The sequence below is a fragment of the Poecile atricapillus genome, chromosome 6, assembly GCF_030490865.1.
Source record: "Poecile atricapillus isolate bPoeAtr1 chromosome 6, bPoeAtr1.hap1, whole genome shotgun sequence".
Classification (NCBI taxonomy): domain Eukaryota; kingdom Metazoa; phylum Chordata; class Aves; order Passeriformes; family Paridae; genus Poecile; species Poecile atricapillus.
The window spans coordinates 22,719,972-22,736,503 of record NC_081254.1 but is presented as its reverse complement, the minus strand read 5'-3'; the positions used below and the strand labels follow the sequence as shown (position 1 = coordinate 22,736,503).

At 37.1% G+C, this 16,532-nt stretch overlaps 1 protein-coding gene across 7 annotated transcripts in view; it reads left to right on the top strand.

The window, feature by feature from the left end:
* EXOC6 (exocyst complex component 6) overlaps positions 1-16,532 on the top strand; it is an 89,096-nt gene that overhangs the window by 12,152 nt on the left and 60,412 nt on the right. For all 7 annotated transcript variants that reach the window (XM_058840718.1, XM_058840717.1, XM_058840720.1 and 4 more), the window contains exons 2-5: positions 8,863-9,034; positions 10,346-10,393; positions 10,511-10,601; positions 11,464-11,509. In XM_058840718.1, the coding sequence (XP_058696701.1) occupies positions 8,863-9,034; positions 10,346-10,393; positions 10,511-10,601; positions 11,464-11,509 (357 nt within the window). The remainder of the gene's footprint in view (positions 1-8,862; positions 9,035-10,345; positions 10,394-10,510; positions 10,602-11,463; positions 11,510-16,532) is intronic.

Genomic DNA, 16,532 nt, shown 5'->3' with positions numbered 1-16,532 from the left:
TATTGAAATAAGTGACTTACACATTTCTGACATTAAATGTTCTGTTCTATTTCATATGTCTTGTGAAGAGACATATGAGATTGTTGAATTATGAAATTTGTTTTCTTCCAAAACAATTGTGTGTATTTATCTTGAAGATTATGTCTCAAGTGCTCTAGATAAAGTTGACAGATTAGCTAGAGTTTGTAATACATGCCTAATTATTTCTGATGTAATAGTAATCTCATCAAATGTTTTAGAAGAACTTAGAAGCTCACAATTCAGTTTACAGATGAATCCATTGCTCCTAAAATATAGCAGTTTATGTAACAGTCTCTGGAAATATTAAGGAGAGATAAAAACATTGCTATATAGACTTCTGTTTCCTACTTTATGTTCTATGGAATAACATAGGTTCCATCTACATCCACTTGTATCCATTTAGGTATATGAAACAGATGGCCAAACTTGGCACTTCATTCCGTGCCGATAGCCAGTACCAAAGCGAGCAAAGCAGCCGTTTCCTTTGCTGCCTTTTTATCTACTATTACAACATAAAATTAGGAAAAAAAGTGGTAGCACTGCACTTGTTTTTCAGTTTCTTGCTTCATACATCAGTGAGTCGCACAAAGGCTTAGCAGGAAGAGGCATCTCCTTGGTCAGCAGTGTAAAAACAGGAAGGAGGAAGTCTATTGCAAATCTGGGTGTACTGATTATCAGTTCATGTTTCGCTGCAGAGGATGTCCATTAACAGCCATCAGAGTGATCCACAGCTTATCCAGCATGAACAATGACTGCTCTAGTGCTGCTACTACAGAATAAGGACCCTGCTTATAGGAAGTAATGTTAACTAACAAACTGTACTCAGCCCTTTCCTGCTCATAGAAACAGGATACTATTAGTGAGAACAATTCACAGAAATTGCACATCCAGGAAAACCAGGCAAGCAAAGCATAACAGCTAAACTAAGATTAATAAAATCTTTTCTCTGAATAGGCAGTAGCTGTGTTCTTTGTTGTTCTGGCATATAAATGTGAGCTTTTAAATAGAGTGGTGAGATGTAATTATGAGTAAGAATGGCAGAACTGGAACATAGGTAGCATCTGGCATTGAAAGGCTGCTTAGGTTTTAAGAAACATGCTTATTACCATAACTGCAATTGAATTACAGGAAACACCTGGATATTATTTTATAAAGCTTTTTAGGGTGTATGCAGCCACCTATATGAAATTACTCCATGGAAAAATCCCTACAAAGTTTGCAGCTTGTGTAAACAGAAAATACCTTTGTATATTGTAGGACAAAGGAGGTTTCTGCAGTGTTTCCTGTGAAATTGCAGCTCAAATGGAGTGTGTGATACAGTATCATGGTTAGGGATGCCATGGTTATAGTCACAGTGTGACAGGGCTGCTTTAAGGGCAGAATCTTAATTTGTATTTTCAGTGTTTTATGCTTGCACTGATCCCACTAAACTCCATGCAAATTTGAATTGTAAATAATAATTTATTTTAAATTTTTATTTAATATAGCTCTGTGTTGCTGTTTCATTTTGGGATTTTTTTTTCAATGAAAGGAGAAATAAGGAGAGCATCTGGGGGGTCACTTCTTGCAATGTGTGTATGGAAACTAGTTGAGAGCATCTCTAGCTTCAGGACAAAATTGGCATTGGTAGCAAGATATGAATTCTAAAAACATTATTATCCATAAGTACAGTTTCTTCATTTGAGAGTTAGTTTATTTGTGTGTGTGTTTTAAGTATTACTTTGAAAAATTGAATAAAAAGTGCAGGTTTGGTTTTTGGCGGTTTTTTTGTGCCTTCATTTAATTGATCAAAGTAATCAGTAATTTTTTTTTCTCCAGTGGTGCTTAATTTGAAGCTCTACAAATGAATCTTTTTCTCTTGCTTCCGTTGAAGGTCAGAAGTTGCATGGTCGGACTTACATTCCATGTTAAACTCATACAGCTGTTGTACAGATATGTGTAATTCCTGTCATTGTCACAGCATTCATGGAGCTGTAACTGATTGGCACTTACTGAGTGGTTATCAGTATCCTGAAAGGAATGTGTACACACAGTTTTTAATTGCTTCATATGTCTTGTGTAATCAGGAAATGAAAGACTTTGTGGCAAGGCAGGGGTGAGGAAACCTGCAATTCATCCTAGAAATGGGACAGAACAGGATGGATTGAGGGAAGTGTGAAAATGGTGGAAGGTGGAAAGTCATTAATAAGGAGTTTTGTTGTCCTGTAAAAAGATTGCTGTTTTTTTCTCTTTTTTCTGACATGTGTTTTGGCTGTTTTAAAATATATGATCTCTTTTAAAAGTCTCTGCTGCTGCTAGAACCTATTATTATAAATGATTACTGGAAGGAGAATTGTTCTCTCAAAAAGTTTACAATAATGCTTTATAAGCTCAGATTTATCTTTTTTGAATATGGATTGCAATTAAAAGTTGAATCATTGCCTATTTAAAAGACCACACAAAACAATCCCTAAACCTTCAAGAAATAATAATTTTTTTAAAACTCCAATGGGATTTTTTAAGTATTATTTTTTTCTTTATCTAATAGACTGTCCTAGTAATGACTTTTAAGTGAGAGAGTTATCACCAACCAGGAATTCATATTATCTTCTGAATTACTGTTTTCTTATGAAAGTATGGAGGTTTTATTTTTAATAAAATAAACTCTTCAAGTTCACTTCTTTGGCCTGAAGCCTGAGTTCCTGAGCAGTTTTTCTCTCCTTTGAAAGTTACAGCTATTGCTATAGATATGAGAGAAAATTACTTTAGTTCCCATTCTGATTAATCTTGAAATCTATTTTTCCATGCTAAAACGAGAAGATTACAGTAGAAGTTGTACTTAGGTCTGATTATTGTAGTTTTCTAGTCTAGAGTCCATAGATGTGAAGATAGACTGGACATGAGGAGGGGGAAAAGCAAATTTGGGGTATTTGCTGAACTTCCAAAAAATTATTTTGGGGTCCTTTCCTTTTATGCTTAATAGTCTAGATGCACTTCCATTGTCTGCCCTTCCACTAGTCCAGTCAATGTATTAAATTAATTTCTGGGCTTATACAATTTTTCGCTTCTAACTTTTGATTTTCCTCCTCATTGGTGAAATTCTCATCCTCTTTTACTCCCACCTACACTCATTTAAGGACATATATCCTGATTGCATGTATAGAAATATTTGTATGAAATGATAGCAGAAATATATTTTTGAAGTGAGACTCTAACCTTTTGTCAAGACTTTTAGGATGCTCACTTAGAGTGATAATGTCTGTGTATGGAGTTGTCATTATGGAATAGACCAGATGATTTCAGGATAATTTATTTTGAATATTAATTTTTTGAAAGGTTGTGTGGAATTTTTGGCATGTCAAGTTTTATAATTTTTGACTGAATTTTAGTTCTCTGGAGATAAACTTTTTTGCTTACTAAACTGTTGGTATTTTTGTACATAGAATGGTGCCCTCTGGTGCTTCAGTATATTTTTTCATGTAAACACAAGAAGTCATCAATAAGGCCTATTAAATACACATTTTTCATATTGTGTTTCAGTTTTGAAAGTAAAAGTTTGAGGGATTTTATTTTATGGTATAAAGTAAACTCATTTTATTGTCTTCAATTGGAAAATGGTTGCATGTCTGAAAATCCTTCTTCATTATTTCTTGAGACCTGAATTCAAATCTGTTTATGCTTGTCATTCTTCCTTCAGCCTACCTGGTAAGAAAGATCAAGGTAAAAATATCCCTAAAGCAATAAAATGTATCCAATGAACTCAGACATTTTTCTCTTTTAGATCAGTCTCTGTCTGCTCCTAGTTAATTTTTTCTCCTTTTTCAAGTACTTTCTACACTACCTTCTTTTTACTTAGGCTGGCATTAATACAACTCATCCAGTTGTTGGAATGAGTAAAAAAAAAAGTGTATCAGTTTTTATACAGGGAATATTGACAGATAACCTGCTCCACATTACCAGGAAAGATGTTCAGCTCTGCTTATGCTAATGGTGGGTTCCCTGTTTGCCCTGTCCATTAGGGAAGAAATCAGTACCTGTCCTATCACTCATTTGCTGTACTGGTGGCTAAGTAATCACTCAAGTTCAAGTTCTCTCACTCCAGATTGAATATTAGGGTGGTTACGTTGTGTTGGTTTGGGTTTTTTGGATGCCAAAATCAAATACAATCTTCTGTCTCCAACATTAGTAATTTTCTCCTTTTTTTTATCCAGTCTGAAGACTCACTGCAAGGAAAAAAGCTTTATTGTCAAAGTTTCATGGTATGAATCAACCACTAGTAGTCTATAGGTTCCTATAGTTGTGCAGGTCAGAGGTTGAAAGCAGTTTTAATAACAACTGATCATGTCTGTCAGTTTGACACAGTTCAAATTTGTGTTGTATTTCAGACTATCAGCATCCACTTCAGGGGCCATAAACCAGAAAGAGGATCCTTGGGACTCTTCATTCACAGATCTATAAATGTAAAGAAAAACTGAAAGAACTGTGTATTACACACATAGAAATTCCTTTGGTATCCTAGGCACATTCGCCTCTTTTTATGACCCTTCCTACTGCTGGATGTGAAGCAATTTACAGTGCGAGATTTTTAGGGTAGACATAATTGCATGTAATTGTTGTCTCCTGAAGAAATGGAGCTAGAAGGGTTACTGCTTCCTCACTTGCTTTCTAACAGAACTCTGTGTGTGTTGTTAATTCAGTTAATTTTGTCTTGTAATTTTAAAGAATTACTTCTGGGATACTTTTAGGATTTCATGTCTCTCCAAGATACTGCAGTATTGATGATTTGTCTGCCTGATAATTTAGCTGTCAAAAGTGGAGAATTGTTATTAGCATCTCTTGCCGTGTCATTATCTGTTGAATGTACACTTTCAGATCATTATTAAGAGGTAGCAATTACTTTATTTAGATAGGTGTAGGTAATCTTTGAAATAAATGTATGTAAGGAAAATGAGCTTCAGTATCAGAAATAAACTATGATGTGTGATGTTCCCTAACAGGTAGATCCAGGTGTGTATTGTCTCAGTTGTCTTTGCAGATTTGAGAAAAAGCCTAATTTCTGGCCAAAGATGCCCTGGCTCTCCAGTGTACACTTACATTTTCTAAAAAGCTGGTGTTTTAGGCCAGATTTGTTCTGAAGCCCCTGAAACTGTATGTGTAAAGTGTCCTCAGAGGACAGTGTCCTGAGGGAGTCAATAAACCTGTTTATTCATCTTCTCGCCTAGATGAGAAATTCGTGATACAGAGTGTGAATTTCTTTTAAATATTCTATTGATTTCTGTAAAGGCAAGCAGGGGTTTTTTCACTCGTGCGCTGAGGAGCGTTGATTTGTTGTTCCCACAAGATGGAGCTGTTTACGTATTAACTTGGAATTTATACTACTAATGCATCTTAGGGAGATCTGTCAAAATACTGGTTTAAATCACAAGTCATGATTTTATTAATATCATTGCAGAGAAGGGTACAATGTACAACACATAATAGTAATTATTATTTTAAGAAGGTAGGGTAATCTTGTGATTAAGATATTGGGAGGTACACAATATTGTTTTCTTCCCCCTTATTTTGAACATTTATTCCCTGAATTATTTTCAATTAAACATTGTGATAACAACACTGAGATTAAAAACCCCTACTTTATTATAATTAAATTTAAGCATAAGTGACCCTAATATTGAGAAAAACATAATCAATACAGCTTTTTATAGCAGTGAAAACTGTATTGCCTATGCTACATTGCATGTACTTCGAGAACTTCTGGCTGTGTTTTCTGGAATTTTTTGATAACATTTTAAAGATAAATCATCTGATTGCTGAGAATTTCCTTTTGTCAGTATTTTAAGAGAATGTCTGAAAGTGTTGGCGCGGATACGAAATGGATAAAAAGTTATCAAGGACAGCTGTTAGATACCCCCAAATCATATGGCAATAACTAAGTCAAAAAACACAGTGCATTGCTACCATCAAAAGAAGTTTGGTGGTACAAACTCAAGTATGGAGTTCCTCTTGTACCATCTTTTTGCAGTCTCGTTCTTGTTTTAGTTATATTTTCTTTACTGAGTTTTACTGCTTACATGACACAATTGACAGTTTGGGTGCATGGTGATAGATACAAGTCCTCTGTCTTTGTGATAATGATGCTCCTTTCTCACCTCACTTCTATTTGAGAACACTGGAAGGAGACCTAAACTTGGAAGCTTCTTCCACCCTTAAACAAAAAGGCTAAATAAAGTAGTAATAAATTGAACTTTTTTTTCTGTATGTATGGGTCTTTTTAGTTTGTTTTCGTGTGTGTGTGTGGTTGTTTGTTTGTTATGTTTTTTGTTTGGTTGGGTGGGGGTTTTTTGTGTGTGTTTTTGGGTTTTTTTTGTGGTTTTTTTTGTTTTGGTTTGGTTTTTTGTTGTTTGTTTTGTTTTTTGTTTTCTTTTCTTTTCTTTTCTTTAACATGCAGTGCAGTATAGGTGATGAGTCCAGTCCAGTTTGAGGAGGCTTATGCTTGCCAGATATCTGTGAAGGCACATTTTTGATGCATCTGGTCCTCTTAATCTTTTTTTCTTCTCCAAGAACTGTGGGGACAGCTGGATGCCCCTCTGTGTCCACCCTGTGGCTTCCAGCATCTCTGACTTTTTCCTTAATGGAGCAGCACTCATGTAACTGTACCATGTATTTTGGAGTCCTACCACATCAGTCATTGGAACTTTTTCCTCATCCCTTCTCCATTTCTGTACAGGTGACAGTGCAGTGGTCCACATGCTTGCTCCTGTGTCTTATGCAGAACATCAGGCTGCCTGATGAGGCCTCACTCAATGCCCGCTGTCTCTTGCACCTTTCTTTCCTCGCAGGCCAGGATGCTGCTTCTCCCTCCGGCCAGCACTGGCTTCTGCATGTGGGCATTTCCCTCTGGTGATGCAGGTCACTTATGACCATCCACCACAGCCTTTCAAAGCTCAGTCATCCTGGGCAACCTTGAGGGAGCTCTTTCAGGCAGTCTGTCAGGAGCCTCAGGATGAGAGACTTATGGGCACACATTTGCTCCTTCCAGCCATCATTTCAAACTGTGGTCGTGGAAATGGTGAGGGGTGAACCGCTTCATGGGTCAACAATCTTATTTTTCCCCTGCTGCACTTTGGAGTAAAGAACCTGCTTTCAGTACCATAGCCTTATTTTCATATCATAAGCAAAAGGGGATATTCTTGGAAAATGGTATTCAATAGATTTTTCCCCTGAAAAAATATCTATAACAAGCGGAATATAAAGAATTGGCTTTTGTCCTTCAACATCTAGGACAGTATATTGCCTCTGTTCTGTCACTTAAGTTCAGTTGCTTCTCTGAATATGTTTCACACTGTAAAAAGAAACTCAAAAAGTATAAAGAATCTAATTACAAGAGTCTTTTCTGCATCCTTTTCTGCATTGAAAGGTCATGTTCCTGTCAGACACTCAGCTGTAGGTTTGTTGTGCTGCTGATGAGCTCAGATCTCAGCAAAGCCCAGATGTCTGGTTAGAAAGTCTTGAAGAATATGGGAAATCACATTCTCCAAGAAGACTGGGAGGGAAGTAATTTCTTGCCACTCAAGAGTATTAGAGGCTTTGACTCATGGTTGCCTGAGTCTTTAAGACTGCTTCTGCAAGTAACACTGAAACGCTTGGAATTTCAGCCATTTCTTTTCCTCACGTTAACATTTTTTATTTTTTTTTCTAAATCAGCTTCTCCTTATAAATATCTGCATAAAACTTCATAATTGTGAAAGGAAATTAGTGCTTAAAAAAGCAATTTAAAGATTTTTAATCACTTTTTTTAATACTTTTTTTTTAATACTTGTAGTACAAATATGTTTGTATATGTATCATTAAATCATCCTCGTATTGCTGCTCTCATTCTATGTGAAAAGCTACTTCAAGACTACCAGTCTTTGATGTTGTTGCTGTATCAAATTCTTAATCAGTTTTTGGAACTGCCTGTACCTTGCCTTTATTGGGAGACTCCATACGTTTGGTTTTGGTACAGTTCTGTGTAAAACCTCTTCTCTTGCTTACTCTGCCAAAGTCTAAAACTTTAAATTACCCTGTGCCTCCTTTGCTCTTTCTCATGCTTGAGCATTTTTCCATGATTTCCGTTTCTGATGCTGCTTAACAAACTACACCAGTGATTTCTCCCAAGTCATGTTTCCCGCTGGGGTTTTCTAAGTGAACCATTCAAGAATTAGTAAAATAAGCCAGAAGACTTGAATGCTAGCTCTTCCTGACAGGTGCCGTGGAGGAGGTGGGCTTAGGTGTGCACATGTCATGGTTTTGCCCTGGGAGCTGTCGGGCATGGGCGGGCAGGGACGGAGCCTTGGGGATTGCCTTTGCCAGGGGTCCGGCTGCTGCCGCACAATGCGCCGGTCATTCTGGCTGGAGTCACCCGACCCTGATTTAGTTGGATAACTCTGCTGTTAGGAACACCAGAAAAGCAAATTTGTATGTTTGCACTTCTTTATATTTAGCAAAGAGTGGAATTTGATGGAAAAGCGATCCATGCTATTTGAGGTTGTTGGAGAAACTGATTCTTTTGTACCCATATTTGAGCATTAGGGCATAAATAACAGACCAGTGAGGCTCAGGTCAACCATGATGTAACTGGTTAAGCACCTGGACTAATGCCATAAGGGCTGGGTTTTGCGCCATCAGTTCTCAGTTTTGTGCCATCTTTTTTTTAATGCTTATTTTGATTGAGTGGATCCACCAAAGAATGCCACTAACATCAAGTTTGCTTGCTTTTATTTTCTTGTTAAGAGAGATAGGTTTCAATAAAGAGTGTTGCATACATACTATTTTCAACTGGGGAAAAAAGTGAACTTTTATTTTTTTATTTGTATTTAATAGGTCTGTATATGATGACCAACCAAATGCACATCAGAAGTTTATGGAAAAACTTGATGCCTGCATACGTAACCATGACAGGGAGATAGAAAAGATGTGCAATTTTCACCACCAGGGCTTTGTGGATGCTATTACAGAACTTCTTAAAGTTAGGGCTGATGCAGAAAAACTAAAGGTAAGGAACAAGTTTTTCACAGTTTCATATATCATTGTCTTTGAATCTAAAAGAAGGAACCGGACAATTCTACTGAAGATTAATTTAGTGTTTATCACTAAATTAATTTATCACCGTTTAGCACTCTGATGTTTGCAGCAAGTTTTTAGAAATTAATTGAACGGGATTTGTGATTAAGAGTTGTGTTGCCTGAGACAGTAATTCGTATTTACAAAGCTGAATATTTTATTAGATCTCATTTTGATTTTTTTAAAATATGTTTTCTTTCAGAAAATGCTACCAAATTATTTTGCCTTTTTTAAAGGCTTTCTCAGAAGGTGAAGGAAACAAATTATAAACACAGTGTTTCTTAAATAGGTCTTTTCTTAGTCATGTGCTTATATGTCAGACCCTAGAAGAACTAAAAATCCTTATTAGAAAACTAAAAATACCACAATTATGTGTGGAATAAACCCCTGTTCTTTACTTTGTAATGAGCAGGAGAGTAAGTGATGTTAGTAGTTTTCATGAGATATGAGAAACAAGATTTCATCACAGATCAGAATGCAGAATAGTGAATTATGAGATCCGTCCCTTTTAGCTCTCCTTACACTTTTGAGAGCAAAATATGCACACCAGACAGAATGAGCATAGTTCATCAGAGGTTATGATTAGAAGACCATTATATAAAGGATATTCAGATAACAAGAGACCAAATACAGCATCAATGAGGTCATTGAGCATCTTTGTTCAGAAATTAATGAGATTTTTAATAAACTAGAATGTGCTTCCTTATTATGATGACCTAATGAGTCACTTACTATGTGGGAAAATCTGAGGTTGAGCTTTGCCTGCACCTGCAGCATTAAAATGTTGCTGTGGTTTGGAGATTTCCACGTTTGATGTTAATCAACCACCCAGTGTTTGCATTCAGCAAAGTATGAATGTTTAATTACCATAAAATGCAATCACCATTTCTTACAGACAATGAATGGCCCATAGAGCTCATTGAGGTTATCAAAAAGGGACCAGTGGTCAATTGGGTCAATGATTTGAATTGTTTGACAGACCTACAGAAACAAGGAAAGTTCAAAAATCCCAAGTAAATTTGAGAAGTTTGCCACAGAATCTGTTAGAAAGAACTGTCATAAGTAATTGAATTTAACAAAAGCCCTTTGCGATCAAAAGTTCAAGTTCAAGCTGTAGAGTTAATTTGAATTTGCATTTCTTTGTTCTAAGTTTCTCAGGAAGCATGATCTGATTACAAGGGTGAGCAGTCACATCAGGGCAATATATGCATATTTGTCTAACAAAGGTGAAATTATTTTTAAGGTCCAAGTTACTGATACCAACCGAAGGCTTCAGGATGCTGGGAAAGAGGTGAGAAAATGGTGCTTCCTATATGGGCATTATGAATATTCGTAGCAAACTAAATTTATTTGCATAATTTAAGTGTGTTTTTCTTTCCTTTTTTTAAAAAAAACCAAAACCTTGAAGGTGATAGCCCAAACAGAGGAAATCATCCGATGTAGAGTTCAACAGCGGAATATTACAACAGTTGTGGAAAAACTACAGTTGTGTCTTCCAGGTGAGTGACCTATAGCTAAATATGATGGCAAATGGTAAATAAAGTAAGTCACAATAGACAAAAGGAAAAGTCTTCTATTTTTTCTAAGCTCTGGTCCTGTAACATCCAGTTTAACAAAAAAAGTCAACATGTAGGTTCCATGTCTTTTGCAATATTTGACACAGAGCAATTGTGACAATGTCAGAAGACAGTGGCACAAACAATGTAGACACATACAGCTTTGAATGAATAAATATTTTTAATATGGTAAACAATTTGTTGCTCAAGAGGGTGAGTTTTAGTGTTTAAATAGTGGGGAAAACACTAATGATGCTCTTTCAACACTGTACTTTTAGCTCTGTGTCACTACAGGTGTTTTGAAATAAAAAAATGTTGTTTCGGGAAGGTAATACTGTAGGATTGCACGCAGCTCCATAAGGGTTATATCCTGTTTGTCATATTGGTGTAAAGTAGATTTGAGAATTTTTCTTTGTGAAGTTTTCTTGTTGACCTGTTCTGAGTACAGTAGGTGGTACTGTTGCCTTTTTATGGAGATGAGCCATGGACTGGTAATGCAGATCAGGTTGTGGCATGTTGTAAGTGAATGAATATATTTGATAGGTATAGTGTTGACTGTTTTGTTAATCTTAATTCTTTTTAATTTAAAAGCTGTTAAGAGTTCAGCTATTTTTTTCTTTTTTAGCTGCATTCTAGAATATTTTTTGCTAGGTTTATCACATTCACGCTACAGTAGGAATTAAATAAGGTAAATATAGCACATCCTTTTCTATTTCTAATTTTGTCCTTTACAGTACATTCTTTCCTCTTTTATTAACTAAAGCCACAATAAGACTCACAAGTTAATCTTCTTGCTTTTATACAGTGCTGGAAATGTACAGCAAACTAAAAGAACAGATGAGTGTAAAAAGGTGAGTAAATTTATTTCTATGAGAAAAAATGTAACATTTGTAAGTAAGTCAACAGAATAGCAAACACTTATGTAAACAAGTAAGTGTTCTTAGTCTGTAGTTTGGTATACGTGTAGTCTTTGTTTCCTAGTACTAGTCTGTATTTCAAGAATATTTGAAAATGTTTTATTAAAGAACTTCTAGGACCTTAGTGATTGCTGTGAAAAATAATGCTTACTTAAATGGGTATGACATGTAGTGAAATTATGATTATAAAATGTAAAATAAAGTTAACTGGTTTTTATTACTTAAAACAGTTTAAGAAGCAAGAAAAATAAGATCTTTAGGGACTAAAGGTATTTTTGAGTGCATTAATATCTGATTAATATATCATTATATATTTAAATTAAATTAATATTACCAGAAGAAAGGACATTTTACTTCTTATACCTTTCTTTAGACCTGTCTGGTTTCTCTATGCTTTTTGTGTAAATGGGACTATGAGAATGATGTGCAGATAATGTGTTGTTTGGGATTTTTCTCTCTGAGACAAATTGACTTGTTAAAAAGAATTTAAACTATAATTAAAAATTAATTTCTAGGATAACAGTTTATTACTGGTACATGACCAGCTGCTCCTTCCTTCCTGTTGTGTCTCCACTTTTTATTTTCTCAGGGAGCCACTCACTACTGCTGTAGTCCCAGCATCCCCGGTCTTCCCTCCCTCCCTCCCTCCCTCCCTCCCTCCCTCCCTCCCTCCCTCCCTCCCTCCCTCCCTCCCTCCCTCCCTCCCTCCCTCCCTCCCTCCCTCCCTCCCTCCCTCCCTCCCTCCCTCCCTCCCTCCCTCCCTCCCTCCCTCCCTCCCTCCCTCCCTCCCTCCCTCCCTCCCTCCCTCCCTCCCTCCCTCCCTCCCAGCTTGGCTGCCCCTGCCCCCTGCTTTAGCTGCATCCTGTCCCCCTGGGACTGCTGCCTGCACCTCACACACCCACCCCAGCAGTACCACTGCTGCTGCTTTCTTCTTCATGATTTCCATATCATCCCTGCCCCCGTGATCCCTGCCTGCTTTTCACAGTGCCTCAGTCACACTGATGCTCTGTGTCTGCCCTTTCTGGGTTCCTGGTTGCTGGTGGTGCCTCTTCGTGCACTTGGCACCACTGCAGGGAGCTCCTGCTGACAAGTCTGTCTGGGCAGGACTGTTTCCATTTGGAACGAGCTGTGCACAGTCAGTTGTCTGCAGGGCTGCTATGTAATACAGATTTACTTTTGGACTGTTTGTCTGGATTTCAGTTTATGAGTAGCCAGCACCTACATACTGTTGGACGTCTGAAAACTCTCAACAGCAGCCACTGTGTGAGCAATCAGCTCTAAAGCCTATGTGCAGACATGTCCAAAATGCTTCAGATCAACTGTACACATCAGATCTATGAACTTTGCAGCAAATCTGATGCATCTTTGACAGCGATATATGCACTACATGATACCTATGCATGTTTGCTCTCTGGGAGGTCTTTTGCAGAAATACAAAAGCTTTAAGAATGACCTTACAGCTATGGCACTATGGTGTCTCTTACTACAATTAAAAGTTGCTATATGTGAACCAGTGTGGTAGGTCTCATCAGCTTGACTACTATACAGTGTTACCTCTGAACAGGACACTGGTTCAGTGTCTGCTTAGAGTAGCTGGCACCTAGTAGCAGTAGTAGTATTTTGTTGCAGTGTTCTTGGAACAGCTCTGCAGAAAGATAGAAACAATCCCCTTGCTACTTAAGTCAGAGATCAGACTGAAGAATGTGTTGTCTGAATCACACCACTTCCCTCTGCAAGGTCTTCTGTGGACAGTGCTACGTTTAGTGTCCTGAAAATATTGAAAACACTGGGTTCAATGCCTGCATTCTGCCCTGCCCTTGCTCTGCCAGGCAAGACAGGCAGCATCCTGGTTTTAGAATTGCAGGGGAAGTTGTAGTTCCTAGTGTCATCTTGTAAAGACCATTTAGATGAAATAAAATCACTGATGGTTTTTAGCATTTTGGCTCTGTATTTGCTAGTGATTTTGTAGAGTCCACTGATGGTTGACGTGCTTTCTGAGAAGCCATCAGTACTCTTCACATCTTAAAGACTTCTATCTGATAATTTTCCTGTGGAAGTTGTTGCCAGACAGGAAATCTTAAAAGTCAAAGGACTTCTGAATTGAGGGGTTTGCATGTGTTATTGTCATACCATAAGGAGATCTAAAGGAGAGGGGAGATGCCATAGCTTTGATGTACCATGCCCTAAAATCACATGGAGTGCAGAAGGCTTAGACTCTGCTGCAGGCTACTTCTGCAGCTCAGATAACTCTCATTAGCTATGCTACAGTTACTATTTTGCCTGTGACTTTACGCTTCCCTCTAATACAGCCTGTATATATACACCTGTATAATGCAGGTGGCTATTCCACCTTTCAGGTAATTCAACTGGTAATTTCCTTGTGGCTCAGCAGAGTGCACGTATTCTGGCCTTTATCACTACTGAAATATTGAGTTACAGCAAGAACATCCATGGTGTCAGTGCAAAGACCTGTCAACTGATGTGTGCACATACAAGGGATTTCAAAATTGATTTGCTTAAGTTTTGCTGTGAAGCTTTTCCACGGAAGAGTCAGAGAGTAGCAGTCACAATCTGAGACATAAAAAAAAAAATAAAGAATGTTTATTTTAGGCAAAGATAATTTCTTATAAACCTTCATTGAAGTTTGTTAATGCAGCAAAGCTTTCACTGTTACTTTTTTATAAAAAGACATCTTGACTTTCTCTGCTTGTGGCCTTTTAGAACATATTTTTGTTATTCCATTGTCTTACAGTCTTGCACCATGAATAAAACTCTCAATTCTAATGTTTAACGGAAGGGAAAACAAAAGTATGGATATTATGTATGTTTGGGGGATAGTTGTTACAGGAAAAAGATTGGAATTTCATTTTCTTTTTCCATGGCAGACCTCTTTTAAGGCAATGCAGGATTTTGGATCTGGAATACGTACTGGTTTGTGCAGGTGGAGCAGAGGTTTAAGAGAAGTCCAAAAAGCATCTGTTGATAGCAACTTTTGGTCCTTTACCAACATGGGTAATGTTTGAACTGATGACCTAGAGGTGAAAGGCTCTGTATCCTATTTATCTGTCTCCTGAGCCATGGATAACACAAGTTGACAAGAACTGCAGTAGTGAGAGGAAGTAACTGCAGAATCTGCTCTAAACAGACACAGTTGGCTGGAAAGAGCTACAGAGGGTTTAAAGTCTTAACTGAGGAAGCACAAAGGAGAAGTGTGGTTTCTTTGCTGCTCTCCCAACCGCCTAGTGGGGCTATGCACTTACACAATTCGAGCTCGAATTTTAAGTCACAGATAAGGTCATCACACATTTCATACAGCTCTGTCACCATGGCCTTTGTGTTTGGATTTTGATATGTGCCTTGGGAGGCAGGTCCTGGCTGCTTCAAGTGATTGTGGTCTAATTTGGAATAGTTAGAACTGGTGTTTTCACAAGTCTTTTTCCACAGTAAATATTACAAAAAGCCCAAACCCATTGTATAATGGAAATAATTCAGTAAGTCTACTCATGTCAGTATGGAAGATATCAGAACAGCTAAAACCATGGTAATTTGATTTTGTTTTTCTGCATTGTTATGGAACAGCGTCAGAATGAAGCACTGGATTTTACCAGCAGCTAATCAATACTTCCCAGAGGTGCTATGGATCTGGCAAAAAATGCCATCAGAATTTATATCATGGGGTTATTCGATACTGAAATTTCAGCTGCTTTCTTTGTCACCATTCTCAAGCATTATTAATTTGATAATTTCACTTTCTAAAAGAAATTCCTACCACATCATTATTGACAAAAAAGGTATTCCACATCTTGGCTTTTTCCACACAGCAGCTCCTTAATCTGATTTTCAGAAATACTGAGCTTTTGATTTACTTTACAGAAGTTCCAGAGTTAGTAGTGCCTCTGTCTCAGTTCATGGTCCTTTGGGCAGCTGACAAAATTTGTATGCTGGGAAAGTTTGAAACTTAGGTTTAAGTTAGTTGGTTAGTTTAATCTAGTTGGTAAGGCAACTAGATTTAAAAACAAAAGAAATACTTGTGGTAAAAGGATTTCAATTGCAATTTCAACATGTCACCTTCAGGATCTCTCTGAATATGATTTTTCTGTAGCATTATGGAAAAATCCCAAGGAACTCCCTCAAATGTGTTTGGTAGCAAAGTTTTAGGTATTTACTCAGAGGAAATGTGGTAAGCAAGAGAATACAGCATTTCTTCTAAGGGAAGCACTAAAGTTGAAGGATAATACTATTTTTTCCTTGTAAACTCGGTCTGTTTCCTTAATTAAAATAAAATGAAGATTTTGTCTCTCAGGTTTTTTTCAGCAGGAAATTTTGGGATATAACTACATGTTTTTTTTACTTAATAAGCTTGTGTGCAATTAAATTATTCTCAGTAAAATTAAGTCTTTGAGTTCGTCTTGCTCCTTACGTGTGTAATTTCTTTACTGCTGTAGCTTAACTTGATGGGGCTTTTTTAGTAAGTTAATGATATTTCTCTTTACTGCCTCCAAATAACAGTTTGCTGATAAAAATCTTAGAAGTTCTCTTTGTGATTTAAAGCATAAAGAATACTTCATGTACACTAAAGTAATGGTAATTTTCTTTTAAATTTTGGAGGTTTTGTGTGTTGATGTTTTCGTATTCTATACAGACCTGACTGTTCTGTGTCTGGAGCATTTTGCAAAGAATAAGATGATGCTAAACACTAATATTAATATTTGGGAGGGAGGTGGGGGGGTGGTGTGGCTGTTTCTTTGTTGTCAGGTTTTTTAAATTTACTTTTGTGTTGTGTGGTGTTTTTTTCTTTCCTTGTTCTTGCTGGTATTAGAAGGCTCCATTTTGACAGTTTAAAGACTTTAGTAAAATCCATTGTGCAGTTTTAGTGTTCTGCTGTCAAAATGGATCAGTTCTATACAGTCTTATCATATGACCCATATAGGTGTTTCAGACTTGTATCTTAAGTTTG